Below are 23023 nucleotides of genomic sequence, written 5' to 3'. Positions count from 1 at the left end.
AGTTGAGAGTCAGCGCTTGTCCTGTGTACTTCTTATGTTCCTTGTCCCCCTTTTGTGAGCTTTCTGAGATCTTCCGTCTAAGTAATTAATTATACCCGGCAACTCAGGGTCGTCACGTTGCTGCTGCGCAATGGCGGACGTGTCGAGAACACCAAGGAATGCTGTTTCCTCATCATCAGGTAGAACAGCTGACTCAATCGGTGACCGGGACAGACAGTCAGCGTCCATATGTCGCTTCCCCGACTTGTGCACGACCGTCATATCGAACTCCTGGAGCCGCAGACTCCAACGCGCTAATCGCCCGGTAGGATCTTTAAGGTTTGTCAACCAGCACAAAGAATGATGGTCGCTAATAACTTTGAAGGGGCGGCCATAAAAATACGGGCGAAATTTCGTAACCGCCCATATCACGGCGAGGCATTCCTTCTCAGTCGTGGAGTAATTAGCCTCTGTGCGTGTAAGCGTTCTGCTTGCATAGGCGATTACTCTTTCAGCGTCCTCCTGCCGCTGCACAAGGACAGCTCCCAGTCCTACATTGCTGGCATCAGTGTGAAGCATCGTAGGGGCTCCCTCGTCAAAGTGTGCAAGCACCGGAGGCTTTTGTAGACGCTGGCGCAGATCATTAAAAGCAGCTTCCTGCTCCTCTTTCCATTCAAAGGCAACGTCTTCTCTTGTGAGACGAGTTAATGGTGACGCAATGCGTGCGAAGTCCGCGATGAACCGCCGATAATAGGCACAGAGGCCCAGAAAGCGCCTGAAAGCCTTCTTATCGGACTGCACAGGGAACTGTGCTACGGCTGTAATTTTTTCAGGATCTGGACGAACGCCTTCGTGACTGACGACATGGCCAAGGAATTGCAGTTCTTCAAAGCAAAAGTGGCACTTCTCTGGTTTCAATGTTAGACCCGCGGACCGTATGGCTCGTAAAACCACTGCAAGCCTTTCAAGGTGCTCGTCAAATGTTGCGAAAACACTATGACATCGTCAAGATAGACTAAGCAGGTTTTCCATTTCAACCCAGAAAGCACGGTATCCATGAGCCTTTGAAAGGTAGCAGGCGCCGAGCACAAACCGAAGGGCAAGATTTTAAACTCATATAAGCCATCTGGCGTCACGAAAGCGGTCTTCTCGCGGTCTCTCGGGTCTACCTCGATTTGCCAATATCCGCTTCTCAGGTCCATTGAAGAAAAGTAACGAGCATGTCGAAGTCTGTCGAGAGAGTCATCTATACGGGGAAGCGGATACACATCTTTCTTGGTCATCTGATTTAGCTTCCTGTAGTTCACGCGAAAGCGGAGGCTGCCGTCCTTTTTCTTGACTAGGACCACAGGCGATGCCCAGGGGCTCTTTGATGGTTGAATGACGTCATCTTCAAGCATTTTGTCTACTTGTTGTTGTATCGCTTCGCGTTCTTTTGGAGCCACGCGATAAGGGTTCTGGTGAATAGGTCTCGCAGTGTCTTCGGTGATTATCCGATGCTTGGTAAGAGGCGTGCGACCAACTCTTGATGTGGACGAAAAGCAGTCTTGGAATTCCGCTAGTAGCTCAAGGAGTCTCCGTCGCTCGTCATTTGACAAAGTAGTGCTAACGTCAAGAACCGGTGCTGGATCAAGTTTTGGCGCTTCGTCGAGTACCGAGAAACAGCCTTGGGCATCCACGACATCGTCAAAGTAGGCGACGGCCGTGCCTTTTGGGAGGTGTCGGCGCTCAGCACTGAAATTGGTCAGCAGCAAGTCCGTGCGGCCAGCAGTGACACTGACTATACCTCGTGCGACGGAAACGCCGTGGGTAAAGAGGAGCGAGCTTATTTGGTCTGCAACTCCTTCGCCTTCAAACGGGGCATCACCTGCCACGGAAACAAGCGTGCATGACCTAGGAGGGAGGACCACATCGTCATCAGTAAGACGCAGAGGGTTATGTTTCGCCTCCGGACAATCAGCTAGGCCAGGACTGCTGCAGAACGTAATCGAACTGTCCGGGATGTTGATGACGGCACCATATTCTCGTAAAAAATCCATGCCAATGATTAGATCTCTGCAGCATGCTGCGAGAACGACGAACGACGCAACGAAAGGAGAACCTCCTATGTCAATTCTCGCTGTGCATCTTCCGGTAGGCATTAGTAACTGGCCGCCTGCCGTTCTGATATGAGGGCCTGTCCACGGCGTTTTCACTTTCTTGAGGCGGACGGCGAGGTCGTGGCTTATAACAGAGAAGTCGGCACCAGTGTCAACTAATGCTGTCACTTTCTGTCCGTCAAGGAGAACAGTAAGGTCGGTGGTCGCAATTTCGTCGATCTCACGTCTTGTCGGCTTTACGGCATCGTGCACTGGGAAGAATGGGGGCTTTTTTTTGTCGTCGTGATGGCCTGCAACCTTACCCCCGGAGGTCGCCGCGCTCAGTTTCCCCGGCGCGGGCTGGGTGACCTCCTTCCATTAAGGTCCGCGAAGATGCGTCGGTGCGAAGAAGGCGAATGCGCAGGAGAGGGAGAGCGTGATCGACGTCCCAAACCCGCCTGGTGAGTAGGCATTGCTTCCGCGTCAGTGGTACGGCAGTCGTCAAACTGAGAACGAGGGGGCCCTTGAAAAGAAGTGTCGTCGAGGCGTGGTATGTATTCGTCGGTGGCGCGTCGGCCGTCAAACCATGGTCGAAGAGGCCGAAACGAATCACCACGATGCCAGCAAAGGCGGGAAATATGGCCTGCACCTCCGCAGTTAAAACAAAGTGGTCGCCGGTCTACTGTGCGCCATGCGTCTGTTTTTCGGATCTGTGTACGTCTGAACATCTCATCTTGCGGCGCTGCCCATGGCGCGGTTGTGGACGGCTGGCGGTACGGCAAGACTGGTGGTCGCCTCAACGTCTCATCTTGCGGCGGCGACCAAGGCGCTACTGGCGGCTGGCGGTACGTCGGCGGCGATGGCTTAGCGAGTGGCGGACGTCGAACAGCGGCGGCGTAGCTCATGGGACGCTGCTCGGCATCCGGGTCAGCTGTCGAGAGTGCTTGCCGGATTTCGTCGCGCACGACTTCGACGACGGATGCCATGGGTGTTTCAACGACCGGTGTCCGCAACTTCTGAAGTTCCTCGCGGAAAATCTCCCTAATCAGGTCCCGCAAGGCGCTCTGATTCTCAAACGTCATGCTGGCGGCACTGATTGGGGCGCTGCTGGACATTCGATCATACTGCCTGCACCGTTGATGAAGTGCCCGCTCGATAGCCGTAGCTTCCTTGATGAAGTCAGCCACGGTACTTGGAGGGTTGCGCAGGAGCCCGGCGAAAAGCTGCTCCTTTACACCTCGCATGAGGTAGCTCAATTTCTTTTCATCCGTCATCCGGGTTAGCTCTGCGAAAGAGACGAGTCATATCCTCGGCGAACATCGCGACGGTCTCATTGGGTTTTTGAACCCGTAGCTCCAATAGCTGCTGAGCACGGTCCCGTCGGTCGACGTTGGCGAAGGTATCAACAAACTGCTGTCGGAAGTCGCTCCATGTAGACAGACTGGCTTCTGTATTCTCATACCAAGTACGAGCACTGTCGTCAAGGTAAAAATAGGCGCGGGAGAGCTTTTGCTGATCAGACCACTGATTGATCTTGGCAACACGTTCATAGTGTTCAAGCCAGTCATCAACGTCTTCATGGGCACCGCCACTAAAGCGATCAGGCACCAATGGTGGAAAGAGCGTCACCTGGGATGGGTTCGGAAGAGAGCTGCCTTGGGGCACCTGTTGCGGGCTGGCGTTGGCCATTGGTAGATGTATGCGGCGCCTGAGAAAAGGTTCCGGCGAGGGGTTGAGCTCCGGAGAGAGGCCTCGCAACCTCCGACTGAAGCGATGCACGGGAGTTGTAATAGGTGACAATGCGTCTGGGCTGGTTGAACGGCTCCCAGTAGGGGTGTGCAGCATCAGGCAGGGTTGCGGTCCAGCACCTCCACCAGTGTCGCGATGCAACGCGAGGAAAAGACAAGACCTTTTGGCAGCGAAACAGCGTGTTGAAAATCAGCTGAACAGGCGGAACGTCTTCTTCGTCTTCAACTAATCACAGCCCCACTAGGTGGTGTCCGTTAAAGCCCCCCATCGTCGTCGTCGTCCACATGTAGTATACACGCGTCAATATGTACATACTTATACATATACGGTGCATGACGGCGGCGACGGCGACGGCAAAATCCAGCCGAGACTGTCCATATAATTGCTATCGCAATAAAATTCGGCTGCTGTGTTCGTGGATGGAAGTCTCAGAGGTTTTCAATGCCTTGATCTGGTACAAACGTCAAGTATTTTTGTCTGTGTCCTGTTCAGCACAACGCATGTGCAACGTCCAGCTAGCAGACGCGCAGCTTCACACTTTACCTTCCATATCTGCGGTCGAGATAGTGTGACCCACCACTCGTCAATGGGGCAACTATGCCGGCGGCTGACTATGGTCTATTCGGCGAGGGGTCAACAGCCACAGTCAGCGAAATGTGAAAGCGCTCGCAAATAGGCTATAATTACACATTATGTTGGTGCCTGTATTATGGCATGTATTCGATAATATTTAATAAAACTTGCTGTTGGGCTAGTTGGTGCATGTTAACAAGAAAACTGGACGACGCAAACCACCGAGAAGAAAAGGCGAAAGGAAAGAGCGTCATCCTTTCGCCTTTTCTTCTCGGTGGTTTGCGTCGTCCAATTTTCGAAAATATTGTTTGTAAACCGTTGAATGACAGGTCATGTTTACTCCAGCTGTTCAGAAAAAAAAGTAATAAAGAAGCGTTTATTTCTACGGAAAGGTAGGGTTAAAATTGCGAAAAGCTGCTGTGGGTTTTGAGAGATGTTGCAGTGGAAGGCTACAGGTTCAGTTTGACTGCTTGTAGTTCTTTAATACCACCAAATTATTGCGCTCAAACATCACTGTCATTCGACTCCGTCAAAATGTAGCCGTCGTGGCTGTTATTACACCCGCAGCATCGTGCTCAGCAGTGCAGCCTCATAACCACTGCGTTATCGCGGCTGGTAAGTATTGCCAAGTTAACGGAACTGGCTCATGCGTTTACCTAAGCCTCTATCTCCTTTATCCAGTTCTCAAAACCATCCATTAGTATAAATCTCTTGAGTTGCAGCACGATCTTACAGAGTGCCTATATCAAAGCGCTCGCAGTGGTTGTAGATGTATACCGCTTATGATCATAACAGGATTCAAGCACGGTTTTATCGCACTAGAAGCCTGTTTTCCGGTTGTACGCGGTACATTTAGAAAACTGGGAGCCCTTTCTGCGAGCATTGTAAGGCGCTCCGATTGTGTGGCTTCCGGCGGAAATAACAGTGGGCTGCACTGCGTGTTTCCGGGCTCAGCCGCGTGCCCTTTTCGCGCGACGGGTCGCATTATTCGGAGACGAGGCAGGCACTTCCCTGAAAAGCATTCGCTGCCGCTGTGTACACCTCTCGTCTTCGTCGTCTCTATGCGCGAATGCGGATAGGCGCGTAGCAAGAAAAGGTAGCAAGAAGGCCGGCGGCCCGTACATTCGAGTGTATGCGTGTACATTAGATACTACATCGCTCGCCTCCACTTCGTCGTACCTGAAAAGGATATCGGGTGTGCGGCCTTTTTGTTCTACGCGGCGGTGACAGCTCGGGACAGATATCACGCTCCGGAACGCAGCCACCTCTCGCTTTTGTCTAAGGAGGGACGAGGACAGGCGAGGGGGGAGAAATAAAAGGTTCACGTTCCCGGGGCTTTGGCGAACATCTCGAGCTTCACTGGTGCACATACAACGCCGGTTGCCGCGAGCTCTTCTCGCTTTTGGCGCCACATAAAAATAAAGATGGCAGAGCGCCGTGGCTTCGGGAATGTGGAAACGCCACCCATCTCTCCGGGCAATCGGAAACGCCTCGAGCAGGGAGACGCCCGAATGCACGCATGCTCTCGAGCCAGGCACGTCCACGCACACTCGCACACTAAAGGATGGGTACGTTCCTCGTGTCTAGAGTTGAGAGATATAGTTTGTCTTGTCTAATTGTTGTTGTTCCGGGGCCATTCTCCAAAGTTTGTTTTGGCGGACTCCTTCTGGCGGACTCCTTCGTTCTGAGGGTGCCTACAAAAACAAACAAGTCTGCAGTGCTTAATGGTCCTGTTGTCTATGTTGTTTCATGTATACTCGCGAAGACTGCGAAACGAAGTCTGTAGGCGTGCCAACGCACCCCTGAAATCATGCGAATTCATTTCTGCTTGCTTTCTTGAATTTTTTTTTTGTCCAGGCTCTTAGCTCATATGCTGTCAGGTTTCATTTTTTGTGCTTTATAACCTGCTCTCGAGAGTGAGCAGCACGATCGATGTCAGTGTCTCAAGAGCAGCGATGCTGCTAAGGGTTTAAGCAGTGTCATTTGACTACACTAACAAAACGTCAGCATTCGTTTGAATTCTACTTGCGATAATGCTAGCTGTGGGTGTGCGAGTGAGAAGAGAAATATGCCGAAGGAAAAATTATTAATGTGCACTGTGCTAAAAGACCTGAACGTCACGAAATTGTTGCAAATGACAATGACTCGTTCAAGCAAAAAAGATTGCGCCGGTATATAAAAGTCCTCAATACTGGTGGCAGTTAAAATCCGAAGAACAGATAATGGTATGCAGAATATGTTATCTTTTTACCGAAGATGTTAAAACGCCTTGATTCCCGAGAAGAATTTAAAAGTCATCATAAAATAAAGAAATTTGCAAACCTCAAAAAATTTTGAAACTGAGTTGCGTAATTAGATATCTAAAACATTATTTTAAGCGGTCGTGAGGAGGGGGGGGAGGATACAGGTGGCTAATACTGGCGGTAAGAACCGTGACGATCAATATACGTATGAATATGACCACTTGATTGACGCACTAATAAGTTTTACACTACGCAGTAGGACAAATTCGTTGCTGCTTCGGTACAGTCATAAAATAAAAAAAGTCTTTGTCATGCTATCACACTACAAATTGCGCCACGAGACATTCAGCTACTTGTGGATTCAGTTACCTTGTGGACTATTTTTGTTCGTTTTGCATGTGAAATACTTTAAAAAAGAATGAGCAGTGGCAGCCTGTAAACCACATACTCTAGAAAAATAAACATCGCGAATGATACTCTTTGTGTAATTTTTTTTCCTGTTGCCAGAGCCTGAAACTAAGGTTACTGAATAGCATGCGTATACGTTTTGACGACATCATCGCGTAGACTGCGAGGAGGTCAGAATATCTCATTTAAGGTACCCAGTGTTTCCCACCATAGTACACAGACGACCGCAAGAAATGTATTACCACAATAGTCTACCCTCCAACAAAACTTTTCAACCAAACTGATTCTAATTAAATTGGACCAAACTACATTAAACCAGACCGAATTGATGAAATGTTGTGGCTCTTTGAACAGCGTCATCGTCGCAGCTTTGTTTAATGAGCCGTCCTTTCATCAAGTCATAAATTTGCCACGACGCTTTTCTTTATAGATCCAGAGAATTACGATATATTTAGTCCTTACTAACCTAAAAAAAAGCATCTATAGAAAAGCCGCACTTCATTAGTTACAGGGCGTAGGCCTTCGCCTCACACGCCAGACGGCCAGAAAGCGATCGATGAGCCGTTAATACGGCTATAATTTTTAATCTCCTTAATGGGCCGCCGAGTATTGCAGGGCAATTTCTCTAAGCCACCCTGGGTACGGGTGTTGCCAAATCTCTACGCAGAAAACTGAAACATGTTCGACGTGCCTGTCGTAAAAGGAAATCAGAAAATGTGGGTCGCTATTGTCTTCAAAAGAAAACAGCGGTGTCTAGGGTCAAACGGTTTGCCTTGCTAGAACGAGGGTATATAGGACGTCGTAAAAGCTTGTTGCACGCGACGGAATTGGGTGAAGATAAAAGGAGCAGCTGGTTCTGCTATACCGGCCAAGAATTCAAGCCTTCAGTCACGTTAGGCGAGCCACTACAGCGCGAAGGCCTTCCCGGCTATAAAGGAAGGCCAATCTAACCCGCCTTCTTTTTACAACACCAGCAAAAATAACTAGAAATCTGCGGCAAGCGTTGCATAAAAAAAGAGCAATAAAGTTATGATACTGCCAAGAGCGTTTGAATGCAGTAGTTGCTGTTTAATGTCTCTAAGCCCGCGAACGACGTACTGCGTCAATGTTAACTTTTCTTGCACTCGAAACCGCCTCTTTTGTTTCGCTATGCTTCACGATTGATTAGCCTTCATCGGGAGGTGTCTGGGAAATGATTAGCTTGAGAATATGTTCACTGTAGGTCTGTTAGTTGGAGCTTCGATGGTAAACACAGCTTGAGTGCTAAGAATTCTTAGCATTATTAGGCGCGGGCAATCTTCCAATAACAGCTGATGGGGTAGGGAGGAAAACGGAAAAGGAGAAGGCAGGGAGGTTAACCAGAAACACTTCCGGTTGGCTACCCTACACTGGGGGATCGGGGAAGGGGAATAGAAAGACGAGAAATAGAGAAGAGGGAAGAGGAAAAAAATGGAGAAGAGATGCAGTGAATTCACTGCAGCGTGCGGGATCGCACCACAAGTCAAGGGAGTTTGAAGCTGATGGGGTAGTGTTTATTACGGCAAAAGCGTTAAGTAACTTGTTGCACGGTGACTGCGCGAACACGGCAGGCGAAGAAAGGGGTACGAAAACCCACGTGACCCTATCCGAGCGAGCGGCGGGTGGAGAGGGAACTTCTTGTGTCGCTGAAATTTGTGACGTCATATCATCATGACATCCTGGCATCTGCCCGATTTCCGGTCGCGGGTTTTTTGCATCTTCCGGTGCTGGCTCGGCGTTTGTCGCTGTAGTGCCTCTGTAATTGCTCTGGTGTGCCTTGTTTGATTACAACGAAAGACACGCTGACGTCTTTGCTGCGTTTGCCTTCGATTTCTGGCTCTGGCGTGCGACTTCACGTTTGCCTAGGCCACACTTTCTCCGTTTCCGATCAGGTGCGGGCTTGTCAGAGCATTAGTCAGATCTCTCTAAGGACCAACCGTATGTGCCATAGGTATTTGAGATTGTACTGGTGCAGGAGAAATAATAATGCCCATTTCGTTGTGCACAGAATGAGTTACCTGCAATGGCGTGCACGATGTGGGTATCCATAGTGCGTAGGAAGCTGCCACTCAAACATTGTTATCAGAGCCCTATGTAGCGCTTGTAACCCGGTTATGCTCATTCATAAAAACTAATCATACATTTTATTGTTAAAAAAAGACGGCAGATCCCACGCATTGTGGGAATCGATGTAATGCGAAGCAGCCAGCAAAGAGCTGAATACATCGTCTTGTATGTCGTGGTTTTCATGTTAACTCCTATTATTTATGTTCGTCACACAGTAACGTCGCGCAATACCAACTTCGGGGATCAAGCTAGCGAAACGGCCGCCAGCGCACCATGAGCGTGGCACGTAAGTCATGTTGTACATGACATGCGTGTCATGATTTTCATGTTAACTCGTGTTATTTATCTTCGTTACACAGTCACGTCGCAAGATACCAATTTTGGTGTATATCAAGCTAGCGAAACGGCCGCCAGCGCGCCATGAGCGTGGCACGTAAGTCATGCTGTACATGACATGCGTGTCATGATTTTCATGTTAACTCGTGTGTTATTTATGTTCGTCACACAGTCACGTCGCGCAATACCAATTTTGGTGTATATCAAGCTAGGGAAACGGCCGCCAGCGCCCCATGAGCATGGCACGTAAGCCATGCTGTATATGAGATGCATGTCATGATTTTCATGTTAACTCGTGTTATTTATGTTCGCTACACAGTCACGTCGCAAGATAACAATTTTGGTGTATATAAAGCTAGCGAAACGGCCGCCAGCGCGCCATGAGCGTGGCACGTAAGTCATGCTGTACATGACATGCGTGTCATGATTTTCATGTTAACTCGTGTCATTTATGTTCGTCACACAGTCACGTCACAAGATACCAATTTTGGTGTAGATCAAGCTAGCGAAACGGCCGCCAGTGCGCCATGAGCGTGGCACGTAAGTCACGCTGTACATGACATACGTGTCATGATTTTCATGTTAACTCGTGTGTTATGTTCGTCACACAGTCACGTCACTCAATACCAATTTCGGGGTAGATCAAGCTAGCGAAACGGCCGCCAGCGCACCATCAGCGCGGCACCTAAGTCATGCTGTACATGACGTGCGTGTCATGATTTTCATGTTAACTCGTGTCATTTATGTTCGTCACACAGTCACGTCGCAAGATACCAATTTTGGTGTATATCAAGCTAGCGAAACGGCCGCCAGCGCACTATGAGCGTGGCATATAAATCATGCTGTACGTGACATGGGTGTCATGATTTTCATGTTATGACTAGCCATTTATGTTCGTCATACAGTCATGTTACACCATACCAATTTTGGTGTACATTCGATTAACCAAGCGACCAGGAGAGCACAAAGTCGTAGGCGGCTAGATAGATAGATAGATAGATAGATAGATAGATAGATAGATAGATAGATAGATAGATAGATAGATAGATAGATAGATAGATAGATAGATAGATAGATAGATAGATAGATAGATAGATAGATAGATAGATAGATAGATAGATAGATAGATAGATAGATAGATAGATAGATAGATAGATAGATAGATAGATAGATAGATAGATAGATAGATAGATAGATAGATAGATAGATAGATAGATAGATAGATAGATAGATAGATAGATAGATAGATAGATAGATAGATAGATAGATAGATAGATAGATACGCTCAAAGTCGCAGAAGTTCGCTAAGAAATGCTTCGCATTTAAAAGAGCCCGTTCAAACAACAAACTGTTTCAGGACAAGACAAACATAAGTGGCCTGCTAAAAGAACCCTTCTATATAGTTTAGATTGTGTAGGTAAAGAAACGTTAGAACGATGGAAATACTGTATAGCAGACAAAAGAAGGACAATCTGTATATGAAAAAACATGGGTGATCCCTCCGTCATAGGAATCGGTATAACACGAAAGTGAAACGTGTCTTCACAGAAGTAGTGCTTATTGTGTAGTGATATATGACAGCTTGTACAATGTCTATTCGTGTTTGGCAGCTATAGCACCTTTTGACGTGGATGCACCCATGTTGACAGCATGTCTCTATCGCGACGACTAACGCCCATGATCATGATTAAACCGTTGTAGTAGCTGACGGTGTGAACATATATTTAGACACAGCGAATCGTGGATCCCGCGTAAGGATGATATCAACAAGCTCATAATCAACACTGGTACCCGGTATGTACTTCTTCAAAGCGTCGTCAATTAAGGAGAGAAACGGCACGGTGTGCGCTTTCTAGTAATGGGTAGCCGACGCCTGTGCTCATGAATACACTACCACACACTGCGCTTCAGCAACACGGGAGGTAGATGTTCGTAGCCTGAGCCGCAAACGCGTGCGTCCCGCTGGTTTCTGTCTCGCAGGCGCTGCTCTCGCTCCACCAAGGCACGACATTCGCCCGTCGAAATCGCGTCCTTTCTGCAACGCGTATTGCAGCAGTTTTGTTAGTCGGTGCTCTCGCAATTGAAGCAGTCGGCGGCGGAGAAATCCCGTTGGTGCACGTGGAAGCTACACTACTCCGATGAGCCGACGCACGCTAACACGGAAGCCAAAGGCAAAGAACGTAACTGCGTCAAGGGTGCCTCGGCGACGCCAGCAACGCCAGCGCGGCCAGTCTACCTCTCTGGTATCGAGACGCTTTAACCATGGCCTCCGATATCGCGTGCAATCTCGGAGTAAGCGCTAGTAAGTGTCGATCGTGAAGCATTACTTCTTTTCACATCTCACAGACGGCGGCACTGCCCCGCTCCGCCCGCCGCGAAAGAGAATGTGTGAAAGATATAAGGCGCGTTCGCGCCGTCTCTATCATCTCCCGGCTTAGCTTAGTCGGTAGGGCGTCGGCGCTTACCGACGCGGCCGCAGCGTCGTGGGTTCGAATCCCAGCGGGGTATCTTTTTCTTGGTTTTTTTCTTTCTCGCCCGTTGGCGTCCATTTTATCAACGTCATATCCGTGACGGATGTACTTGGTGGACCCCGGCATAAAACACTTTCGTGTTAAAATTCGTAAACGTGGGGTGTGTGCTGCAAGCTCCAGCATACAACCCCTGTTTACGTATTTCTCATCGCAAGTTTCCATCCTCCCATTCCTTCCTTTTTTTTAAATCTGTATATAAGAGAGTTCTGTGCATAACACGATTCGAGAGGTTTCGTTGCTTGATCTGTGAAACAATATTAGCCGCGAGTTAAATATACATTATATTTGTGGGTGTAACATTCGCATGTGGGCGTAGCAAAATATTGTCTTTTGCCTGCCTCTTCATTGAGCTCATTGTAAATAAACCCATATCATCCGTAACAATATAACTAGTGAAACTGAGCTCAAAACTGGTTAATATGAACTTTCACATTTTGGTCATGTCACCACCCACTTCATTTGAAGCGTGGAGGGCTGTTTCTACAATCGAACAGGCTTAATGGTCCATTGTAAACGCGCAATGGACAGGCGCACGCTCAGCACCTTCTTTCTTTATTTCCATCGCTGATTCATTTCGCACGAGTAGGGTCGCAGATCGAACGTGAGTCCAATTTATTTCCCTGTTCTGCCTTCCTCGTCGTACTCCTTTTCCTGTGTGGGCTTAGAGACGTATGCTTTGATGTACAAAGTGCGCTAACTCAGATTATTCTCATTAGAACACCTTTACATCAGTCTGAGAAATAATTTTTCATTCGGATATAACATTTACAGATCTGGTTGTATTCGAAATGATGACCTGCAATATATTGGACTTAATGAGGGTGTTCTCCTCCTTTAATCAACTGTTTCCGGGGAAAGAGGTAAGATAGCGGAAAGGTCAAATTCATTAAAAAAGGATTTTACCTCTAGGGCGTACATACTGCCTGGCAACTGCACGCGAGTACTTATTACACGTGACCTCGATGAAATACGACCTTTAGGATCTACTACTACTTCTTCATTAGAAGTGCAGACTTGTATTTATACTCCATCTCACAAGCTGGCTGCAGCACTGTGAGATGGAGCTTCTTAGCCAATAGGAAGAGCGAGGAAACCTCACGATGTATTTATCCGCGCCGCGTCGTCTGCTTGGCGTCCACATTATGTGTGCGCTCACGTGTTAGGCGAGTGTAGAGTGATCCCATGGCAGCAATCAACGCTCTTAGCAATGGGCAGCAACAGCAGAGCCGAAAAAAAACAAAAAAAACAACGCACGTTGGACGAGCAAAGCGAGCACACGACTGCAACCAATGATCCTAGCGTTGGGCAGCAACTGTAGCGCAGGAAAAAAAAAACAAAAAAAACATGACAGCACACGTCGACGCTTGTTCCTTGCACCTCGAAATTATGAAGCCGCCGTCTTGAGCCGTGTGGCCCATAAGTTCTGAATCAGCGGTTGCGTTCGCGTGATATTTTCGTCCTGACGCTTCGACAGCAATGCATTCGTGTCTATTTCGCACGGTTTACAAGGTTAATTTTCAAATTCTTAGGTGCTAGGCTTAACAGGTGTGGCTGAACAAACAGCTAGTCTCTATAATGAGGACAAGCATACGTGATATTTTCTCCTAAGCGTGGCATGGCACAAAGCCATAGCCGATTCCACTGCTTATTTATTGCCGTCAGGACAGTGAGCAAGTAGCAAGCGCAGTTCGGATCGAAGCGGGCGATCGCGTCTGCATGGGCGCTGCCATGTTGGTTGGTCATCGTACTTATTGGCGGTTACCAGTACAATAATTAAATGCTTATGACGTAGATGCGAATCGTGATTAGCGTACATCGTATTGCCGTGACGTAGCACGTGCCAAAAAAACGCAGTTTTCTTAACTTTCTCCACTTATAGGGCAATTACAAACAGAACTCTGCTTTGCTGCCCAAGCATGTGGTTTGTTTACACCTCGTAGATTCCAAACTGCCGCAACCAGCTTGTGAGACGGAGTATAGGTATAGTTCTTGGTGTGTGTTTATTATGCGTGAGCTGTATTGCCTGTGTTGTGCATTAATTGAATGGGAGTGTCTGTTCTCCCGTATCTAACGGTCATAGCTGTTCATCGTTTTGTAGCGGATGCCGGCTTGCAATCGGAGACGGCGGCATTGCGACTAGAAGCCTCGACAAGTTCATATATCGGAAGGGATCGGTATGGAAAAGTAGCACCCATTGACAAGTGTGACCAGACGTATGTTTAAAGTTATTTTACAGAGTGACATTCAGTGGCGTTTTACGTCGCTACTGCCGTAAACAGTTCTTTGTCGTTATTTGCTGTTTTTTTTATATATGTCATAACTATAGTTATTTCGTATTTCCCGTTTTCCACTTCTGTATTCTTAATTTAACCACAGTGAAGAGTAGGAACGCATTGATTCCTTTCTGGTGTACGTTGTCAGACGTGCCTCTTGCTTAGTTTCTCTACTTGCAGGAGTGTATTAAAAATAAGAGCTGACAACAAAAAGAGACTACCTTTTCCTGTGCACTGTTTTCAACACAAAGCGACCCAAAAAAGTACCAACTACTCAGGGCTAACTCCTAAGAAACCCACAGAAAAGCCTACACAGGAATGCATAGGGGAAGAGCCTCAACTATGTTTCATGACAAAAAAAGAAAGCAAGTCGTGCGTCATCGGCAGCGCCAAATTTTTTCTTCTGCAGGAACCGCGATCTAGCGCACTCTTTCGTCGCGTTTTCCGTCACTGAGTGGCTCAACTTGGGCGCACATCGCACCTCGCCTTGGCTCGAGCATGTATTTGCAGTTTGTCAGTTCGCTTTTACGCTCAGCCGTTAAGTCTCGTATCAGCGCATCACGCGTATCGACTGAGCTGCTCTTTCGCGTTCTTTATGCATCGCCCCAAGTGGCACCGTAACAACTGCTGTGCCATCCGGCGTGCATCATCCAAACTTCCGGGCGCGCGCATGCAGGCGAACTCGCGGAGGCGGGGCGACGTAGGGCAAGTAAAAGTGCCGGCGCTTGGCGCTCGCATACGCGCGTGGTTGTTCACGACGCCTCAATTTTGTCTCTTCTAAGAGAGCGAACGCAAGCTCAATTTATTCGTTCATTTTTTGCTTTCGGTCGTGTACAAGATCTGAGTGGATGAGCGGATCCTCTCTGGTGCAGCCTGCGTGGTCTCTTCACTGCTGAATATTTATCAGCCGCCATTGGCCGATATGCAGGCCCTCAAGATCACTCGCTGCGCTTCCGCAAAGTGGTGCGACGTGACGCACACACATTCCCCGCCCTTCGGTGCCAACAGCATCAGCAACTCCGGGGAGAGATATAGAATGGCAGTTCTGCCTTCGCTACTTCTCCTTGAACATCATTGAAGTCTCGATATGGTGTAGAGGCCTGCAAATTCAAAGCTGACGCGAAGATTTTCACTAAGCTATGTCTAAACCTGTGGTTTCACGAGACTTCATTCTCCCGCGTGCCTTCTACACAGATGTTCTAAGGTGTAGTATAGTTATGCTAAGGAGACTCCCAAGCAGCCAAGCGCAAAAAAAAAAGATTTTTGTCGTCATTCGTTGGGGCTGTTGCATAAATTCCCCAACAATGACAACATGAGCAGAATATCACCACGTGTGTTTTATCTTTGTTGAATTACCAATAAAACTGCACAAAAAGATGTGAAACGACGCGTTAGATCATGGAGAGGTGCTTGCTGAAGACCAAGTAGTGCTGTCGCTCCAAATCTTTAATACGACAGTTCCAAGCTAGAAACTCTAGCATTCTTCTGCAGCTTTGATCAGCAAAAACTACCTCACACTTAAGTGTTTTTTTTTTGCGCGCATTTAGCCATGTAAGAGAGCCAGCAGTGAAGTCAATGCAAACTGCAGAATAAGGACTACTTGCCTGATGTGGGCATACGATGTGGGCCCGTATGTGGTTTATATATAAGCAAAAAAAATATTTGTAAGTTCAATGGACTTGACGAAGAATGTATTCCGTGCATGAAAATATAGACTATCCTCAATACCATCGGTAAAAGGCTAGTCTAACTGCTGCTCCTTAAAGCGCGATTGCCTGATGTGGGCATACGATGTGGGCGCGTATGTGGTTTATATATAAGCAAAAAAAAAATTTGTAAGTTCAATGGACTTGACGAAGAATGTATTCCGTGCATGAAAATATAGACTATCCTCAATACCATCGGTAAAAGGCTAGTCTAACTGCTGCTCCTTAAAGCGCGATTCTTCTCGTGATATAATTCGAGAAACACAATGCAGCATCATAGCATTTCGTTAGCACACATGCCAAAAAAACCTGCACATCAGTTGCACGCTTTAAACAGGCCGCTTTCGGGGTATACATTTCCGGAATGTAGACGCCTACGCTCACCCACGTACCTGGAATGCAGACCCACTGCCGCAGAGGTTGTTAGTGAAAGCATCGATGAAGTTTTTATGTGCCAGTTGCCTATTAGAGGGACTGTAATTCTCTATTTCGTCAGCTCTTCTATTTCTTTCTCACACGCCTCCTTTTTGTCGTCACTCTTCCGATGGTGCTTCTATTCCCCTTTCTCCTTTCTCAATTGTAAGTTATCAACGAGAAGCTGCTCCTTGAGTTATCCCCACTGCTTATCCTTCAGTTATTTCTCTTCACCTCTCTGGGAGGCTCTCAAGTACATACTAACGGTACTTTTTGTACACAATTCAGTTCCGCAAAGTTTCACTTTTATTTATCGTATTGTTTTCAACATGCTTCACTGGGATAGGTTCTTAGTGGAATAGTAGGTTAAATTGCCCTGGAGCCACCACTTAATCCATACGCGACCCTTGATAGAACACGACTGTGGTAGCGATGCGCACTTCTTGGTATTTCATACTATTAGGGGTGTTGAGCGCGAACATACGAAAGGACTAAAGCGCCAATGTGTGTACATTCCTTATTTCATCCCTGCGCTACTTGTCGCGGAACCCCCATAAGTGGAAAACCTTGTTATCACTTCACGTTCATATTAGCGCAGAAGCAGACCCTACACAGTATTTTTTACAAGCGGTGTTTGCCTGTTCATTTCAGTCATTTATAATTCAGCGGTGCTTTGTGGAATGTTCTCGTCGTTTTGATCTATCTAGTTCCTTGGTCTGCGTGTATGGACGCGACAGGAAATGAAAGCCGGACACTGTTTATTCAACACTGTGCCATTGTTTGCATACTGATGAGCTTCCGCGCTTAATTGTACAGTACAGCACCTATAATTGAATTTAACTAAGCGCCCTGTATCGCACTTGCATAAGTTATGTTCACTCGCAATGCACGCGCCGTGATACGCACCACTGTCGTAATCCATTATGATGTCTTCATCCGCCTTTGTCATGAGGAAAAATACCTGCAATAAAAAATGTTTACATGATGGAATCTTTCAATGTGGTTGCAAAGCATGCTGTGATTTGCTGGAAATTTGCTGGAAAAGGAAAGCATGCTGTGCTGTGAAAGCATGCTGTGAATGTATATATTTCATTTTCAACGAATGTTACCTTAACTTTTAATAAAAGTAAAACTTATTCTTTTGTAGCAAGAACACATTTACTCTTTGTAATAAACCCGACAGTAGCGGCAGTGAGCTCTGACGCTCTGATAATTATGATCTCTCTTGACACACACTCATAAATGAGCTGTACTAGTCACCGTGTTAACGTTCTCGTGATAAAGAAATAGACTATTCCGAAACTGGATTACTGTGTCGTGTACCCGATATTTGTCGCCGGAGGACATAAACAATGTTTCTGCGCAAGTACATATTAGCCAGATTGCGCACAAACTATAACAATAAAACGTTGCACAAATTGCGATATTCTTTTCTCGTTTCTTCTTCTCATTGAATTTGAAGAATGCTTATTTGAATAAGTTATACATATTTTGGGATGGATCTAGACACACACGACCCTCCCCCCCTATATTCACCGCAAACGGCGTGGGAAAATAGGTACGCCTATACTCAATGTTGCGCAAGACGAGTGAACAAACAAATACAGCATCCCTTTATGGTTTCAGTGAAGCCGCATGCCTGGGAACGCGTATCAATCGCGAACGATTCTGTGCCTTCATGCACGGCGAGGCCGCAGTATATACTTGTACAGAAGGTGTAACTGCGCTTACATTAAACAATAGGAACGTGAACGTGTGAGCGCCTGACATTTCACGAGTATGAAAATACAGCTCAAAACAACCGCATTACGTGTTCCACGATGTTTACGACTGCCCTGTAGCAAAACGCATGGCTGCACTCAGTGTGATCAACAATTTATTCCTATTGGCCCACTATAATAAAAAAAGCCTAAACCTAAAATTACACGCTCGTTCGGTGCGCTTTAACCGCTACATTAAGGGGTAGTACTTATGGTGCTGTCATCCTGTCACAGTGCGCTGATGCGAAATGTGTCAGTCTTTGCAGATCGAATGCTTTTTCTCTACAACAGAGAATCTGTGTACCGATTCGTAACCGCAAAAACATCGCTCTATGTTTATGGCAGTGATTCAGTGATTTCCCGCCGTGATCTAATTGAACAAGACATGGTGCGATCTCGCCGTCCGCGTACCTGTTCGCATGTTCGTCCAATCAACGTACTAGATTTAACAGTACGTTCCTTATTAACGCGATAGCGTTAAAGAGCTCGTTCTGCAGAAATTCTGGTGTCGGTGTCGGTATTGTTGGTTGTGAGCAAGAAATCATCTTATGCAAAAAATAAAGAGAGAGAGAGAGATGTAATGCGGAAAGGCAGGGAGGTTAACCAGAAAACATATCTGGTTTGCTACCCTGCACTGGCGAAGGGGTAAGGGGTGACAGAAAAGTAAGAAAGAGAGGGATGGAATAGAGGGAAGCACAAACACACACACACAGGAGTGTCACAATCGTTCAACGAGGAGGGTCACTCGCAGAAACTTCATCAGCGCCTTCGTTGCTTTCTGGCGTGAAGCTCGATCTTTCCGACATTCCAAGATTGACTGCTCAGAAAGCGGCTAATTGTCGAGGCGAGCAAACACTGCTGAGAGGGACTGTCTCTCAGAGCTGTACCGAGGGCCCTGACATAAAATGTGTTCAATGGTTTCGTCATTGGCGCAATGGTCGCATGCAGCGCTGTCTGTCATTCCGATGCGGCACGCAAAGGCGTTCGTAAAAGATACCCCAAGCCACATCCGGCAGAAAAGGGTCGTCTCGGATCGGGGCAGGCCAGATGGAATACTGAGTCGTAGGCATGGATCCAGGCGGTGAAGACGGGTGTGGCGAAAACCGGGCGTGTTCCACATAGACCTTGCGACATCATGTGCAAGCGTATTAATCTTTGCTGCTGCGTCGCTTCTTGATAGTGGGATAGGTTCCATCACGCCATTTTCGTGAGCATTCTTAGCTGCATCGTCGGCATCCTCGTTACCGATGATGCCGCGGTGGCCTGGCAACCACTGAAAAGTTATAGCATGTCCTTCGTCTATTAGTTGATGGTACAGTGGTCTTATTTCCAGCACCAATTGGTCTTGAGCCCCATGACGTAGAGCAGTTCGAAGACATTTCAGAGCTGGTTTCGAATCAGTAAAAATGCCCCATTTTTGTGGTGCTTCTCGATCAATCCTGCGGAGTGCGCTACAGAGTGCTGCGAGCTCCACGGCTGTCGATGTTGTCTTGTGTGACGTTCGAAACTGTATATTTTCGGCTCTTGCTGGGAAGATCACAGCTCCTGCAGATCCTCCAACAGTTGTCGAGCCATCCGTGTAAAGTTTAACATGATCTTTGTAATCTTCGTGCAGCATGAGTAGAGTCATCTGCTTGAAAGCTGGCGATGAGAGCTCCGCCTTCTTGCGAATCCCCGGCATTGTCGAGCGTAGTTTTGGTCGGTCCAAGCACCAAGGGGGTGTTAGAATCCGTCCCGGAGGCGTGTAGGCTGTTGGAAGGCACTCTCGGTAAGACAATACCAATTCTCTTACAGAAGGAGGTACTCGGTCGATCTTCTGGAAGCGAAGCAAGATGGTGGGCAGGGGCGCGAGCAAGGTGCCTAATGTGAGCTCTAAGCACCTCCAATGTAATGTGCACCGTGGTCGGATGAACTTTTGCAATTGCGATGGTTGCGGCTGTTGATGTGCAGCGTGGTAATCCAAGACAAACTCTGAGTGCCTGGCCCTGGGCGTTTTCGATCGTGCGTACACTGCTTTTGCAAGCGTTCGTCAGAACCGGCAAGCTATACCGCAGGTACCCACGAAACAGCGTTTTGTATAGCTGCAACATCGCGTGCACTGATGTGCCCCACGTTTTTCCTCCGAGGAACTTAAAAAGTTGTGCGATGGCCGTTAGGCGCTTCTTTAGAGTGGCCACATGGGGACTCCAGCAGAGATTTCGATCGATCGTGACCCCCAAAAACCTGTGTGTCCTGTCGTAGCAGACATTGTGTCCATCGATGGCGATGAGATATGACGTCATTGCCTTCCGCGTGAACGCAACCAGCGCCGATTTCTCACGAGAAATCTCGAGGCCTTGTTCTCTAAAGTACGCCGATACTGAATTCGCTGCTTTTACAGCGAAAGCTGTTATGAGATCATTTCACCGGCCGTTTTTGGCGCCGTAGTTGTCCGCCGCCGCCGCCGCCGGTGTCCGTAACCAGTATCGCTCGAAATAAGAAAAAAAAACGAAATAAGAAAAAATTCCAGGATGGAACGAGGTTCGAACCTCGGCCCTCTGCGTGGGAGCCCAGTATTCAACCTCTGAGCCATGCCGGTGCTTGAAACTGCTTTGCAAAAAGGTCCTATACAGGCTTCATGTCGGGAAGGAACCACATTAGCACATGCAATATAGCGTGGCAGAATAGTAAAATAAGCACCAAGCGTCGCACAACGCGAATTCTGTAACCAGGCGTCACACAATGTGAATTGCGCAACGAGTAGGTTGTTGAATGCTTCCAACCCATTACAAAGCGATCTACCATAATTATTCATCGTCATCAGGGAGAGCATCAACAAAGTGCGCATAATGCCTTACATGCGTTAAGCAGGTACCACGGCTCTCCGTAGAATGAACAAAAATGTCGCGGTGCCTGCTGCCCTACTTCTCAAAAATTACAATGATTTATAGCGTAGTGGGCTCCTCGCAAGTGCACTTGTATTGGTTGCCAAGGAAGCCCATAAGCGCATGATCCATTTCCTCGGAGTCTCAGTAAAATTACAATAATTTATAGCGTAGTGGGTTCCTCGCAAGTGCACTTGTATTGGTTGCCAAGGAAGCCCATAAGCGCATGATCCATTTCCTCGGGGTCTCAGTAAAGTTCTTCGCCCCCCCCCCCGTCTCTCTCCCACGTCAACGTATGTTATACAGCATGACGGGAGGGGGAAATAGCGATCGGGCGTCACCCAATGCAAATTACATAACTGATGGGCCGTTTAAAACTTCCAACCCATTACAAACGGCTGAGCCATAATTCTTCATCGTCATCAGTCGTCGCGTCAACAAAGTACACATAATACCTTACAGATGTGTAGCTGGTGTCTCGCTTCTCTGCAGAATGACGAATAATGGCTTAGTAGGTGCTTCCCAAGTTCACAAAAATTGTGATACATGGCGTAGTGGGTACCTTTCTAGTGTACTTGTATTGTAGCCCCAAGAGAGCTTACAACGGGCTCTAGAAACGCCGCTCTTCCAGCTTTCGCTGTGACTGTGCTGCGGTTTCAGCGCAGGCCTGGCGTTTTTTGGAGCCTCGCACGTACCTGAGGGCGTGTGACACCTGACGTCCAGGCACAAATATCATCTGCATAGAGAGATATCTGCACGGAATCCGATATGCGTTCCACGAGACCGATCAGAACCAGGCTGAATAGTGTGGGGCTCAATACACCACCTTGAGGAACACCACGGTGTGTGTAATGCTCAGAAGTCGGCCTATCATCAGTTTGCACAAACAGTGATCTCATATGCAGGTAGCAACAGATCCAGCGGTACACTCGTCCACCCAAACCAACTGACTCGAGGGCGTCACGTATGGCTTCGTGAGAAACATTGCCATATGCTCCTTTGACATCTAAAAATAGTGCGACAGATAGCCGTCTACTCATTTTCTGGTGTTGTACGCAGGTCACCAGGTCAATGACATTGTCAATGGAGCTACGAAGACGACGAAAACCGGCCATGGCGTCTGGATATACTCTGTAGCGTTCTAGGAACCACTCGAGTCTGGCAAGGATCATTTTCTCCATCAGCTTCCCTACGCAGCTAGCCAACGCTCTTGGGCGGTATGACGTCAGCTCTAGAGGTGATTTTCCAGGTTTGAGAAGCGGAACCAAATGGCTTGTTTTCCATTCTCTGGGGACCGTTCCATCTCTCCAGGACTCATTGAACACGTCCAGCAAAGCGCTTCGTGCTCGATCACCGAGATTGCGTTATAGGCGGTATGATATGTCATCCGGTCCAGGCGACGACGATCGATTGCATAAAGCAAGAGCCGCATCCAGCTCTTCCGTGGAAAAAGGCAGGTCCATGTGCGGGTCAAGCGAATGTGGCGTGTCATCAGCAGTAAGGGCTCCTGTGCAAGTTGACGGACCTGCAATCTTCCTACAAAAATCTTCCGCTACCTCGATATCCCTTCTACGTTGGAAAAGGGCCAAGGCTTTAAACGGAAAACATTGTTCGGGAAAAATGCGTAGGCCTCGCACGGTTCGCCATATTTGAGAAAGCGGTTTGCGAGGGTCTAGAGACTCGCAAAACTTCGCCCAGCGTTGAAACACCAGTTTGTCCATACGACGCTGGATCTTCTTTTGCATGCGCCTAGCTATCCGCAGATCTTGAATGAATTTTGTGCGTCGATTTCTGCGCTCCGCACGCCGACGAATCGCACGGAGTCGCTCTAACTCCACATCCGCTTCTGAGGGCCTTGTAGAACATGTCAGCGTGCGCATCGCACGCTGCGCTGCTTCTTTATTCGCTTGCTCAATACCAGAGGATAAGCCTTTTTCACAAGCGTGTTCAATGTTAGTTGTGAATGCTGACAAATCAATCCTCCGGACGGTTTTCGGCGGGTGGCCACTAGCAAAGCCTTTAAT

General features: G+C 47.7%; 1 protein-coding gene across 4 annotated transcripts in view; it reads right to left on the bottom strand.

Moving 5' to 3' along the window:
- The window catches only part of LOC119393528 (sex peptide receptor), a 199512-nt gene that overhangs the window by 22729 nt on the left and 153760 nt on the right, over positions 1 to 23023 (bottom strand). For 3 of the 4 annotated variants that reach the window (XM_049416272.1, XM_049416271.1, XM_049416273.1), the window contains one exon: positions 17255 to 17336. In XM_049416272.1, coding sequence (XP_049272229.1) covers positions 17255 to 17324 — 70 coding nt within the window. In that variant the 5' untranslated portion in view covers positions 17325 to 17336. The remainder of the gene's footprint in view (positions 1 to 17254; positions 17337 to 23023) is intronic. The other variant, XM_037660592.2, reaches the window with a different exon arrangement.

This window comes from Rhipicephalus sanguineus, chromosome 5, assembly GCF_013339695.2.
Source record: "Rhipicephalus sanguineus isolate Rsan-2018 chromosome 5, BIME_Rsan_1.4, whole genome shotgun sequence".
Taxonomy (NCBI): Eukaryota; Metazoa; Arthropoda; class Arachnida; order Ixodida; family Ixodidae; genus Rhipicephalus; species Rhipicephalus sanguineus.
Note: the sequence above shows the minus strand (reverse complement) of the source record. Positions and strands in the feature narration are given on the sequence as shown.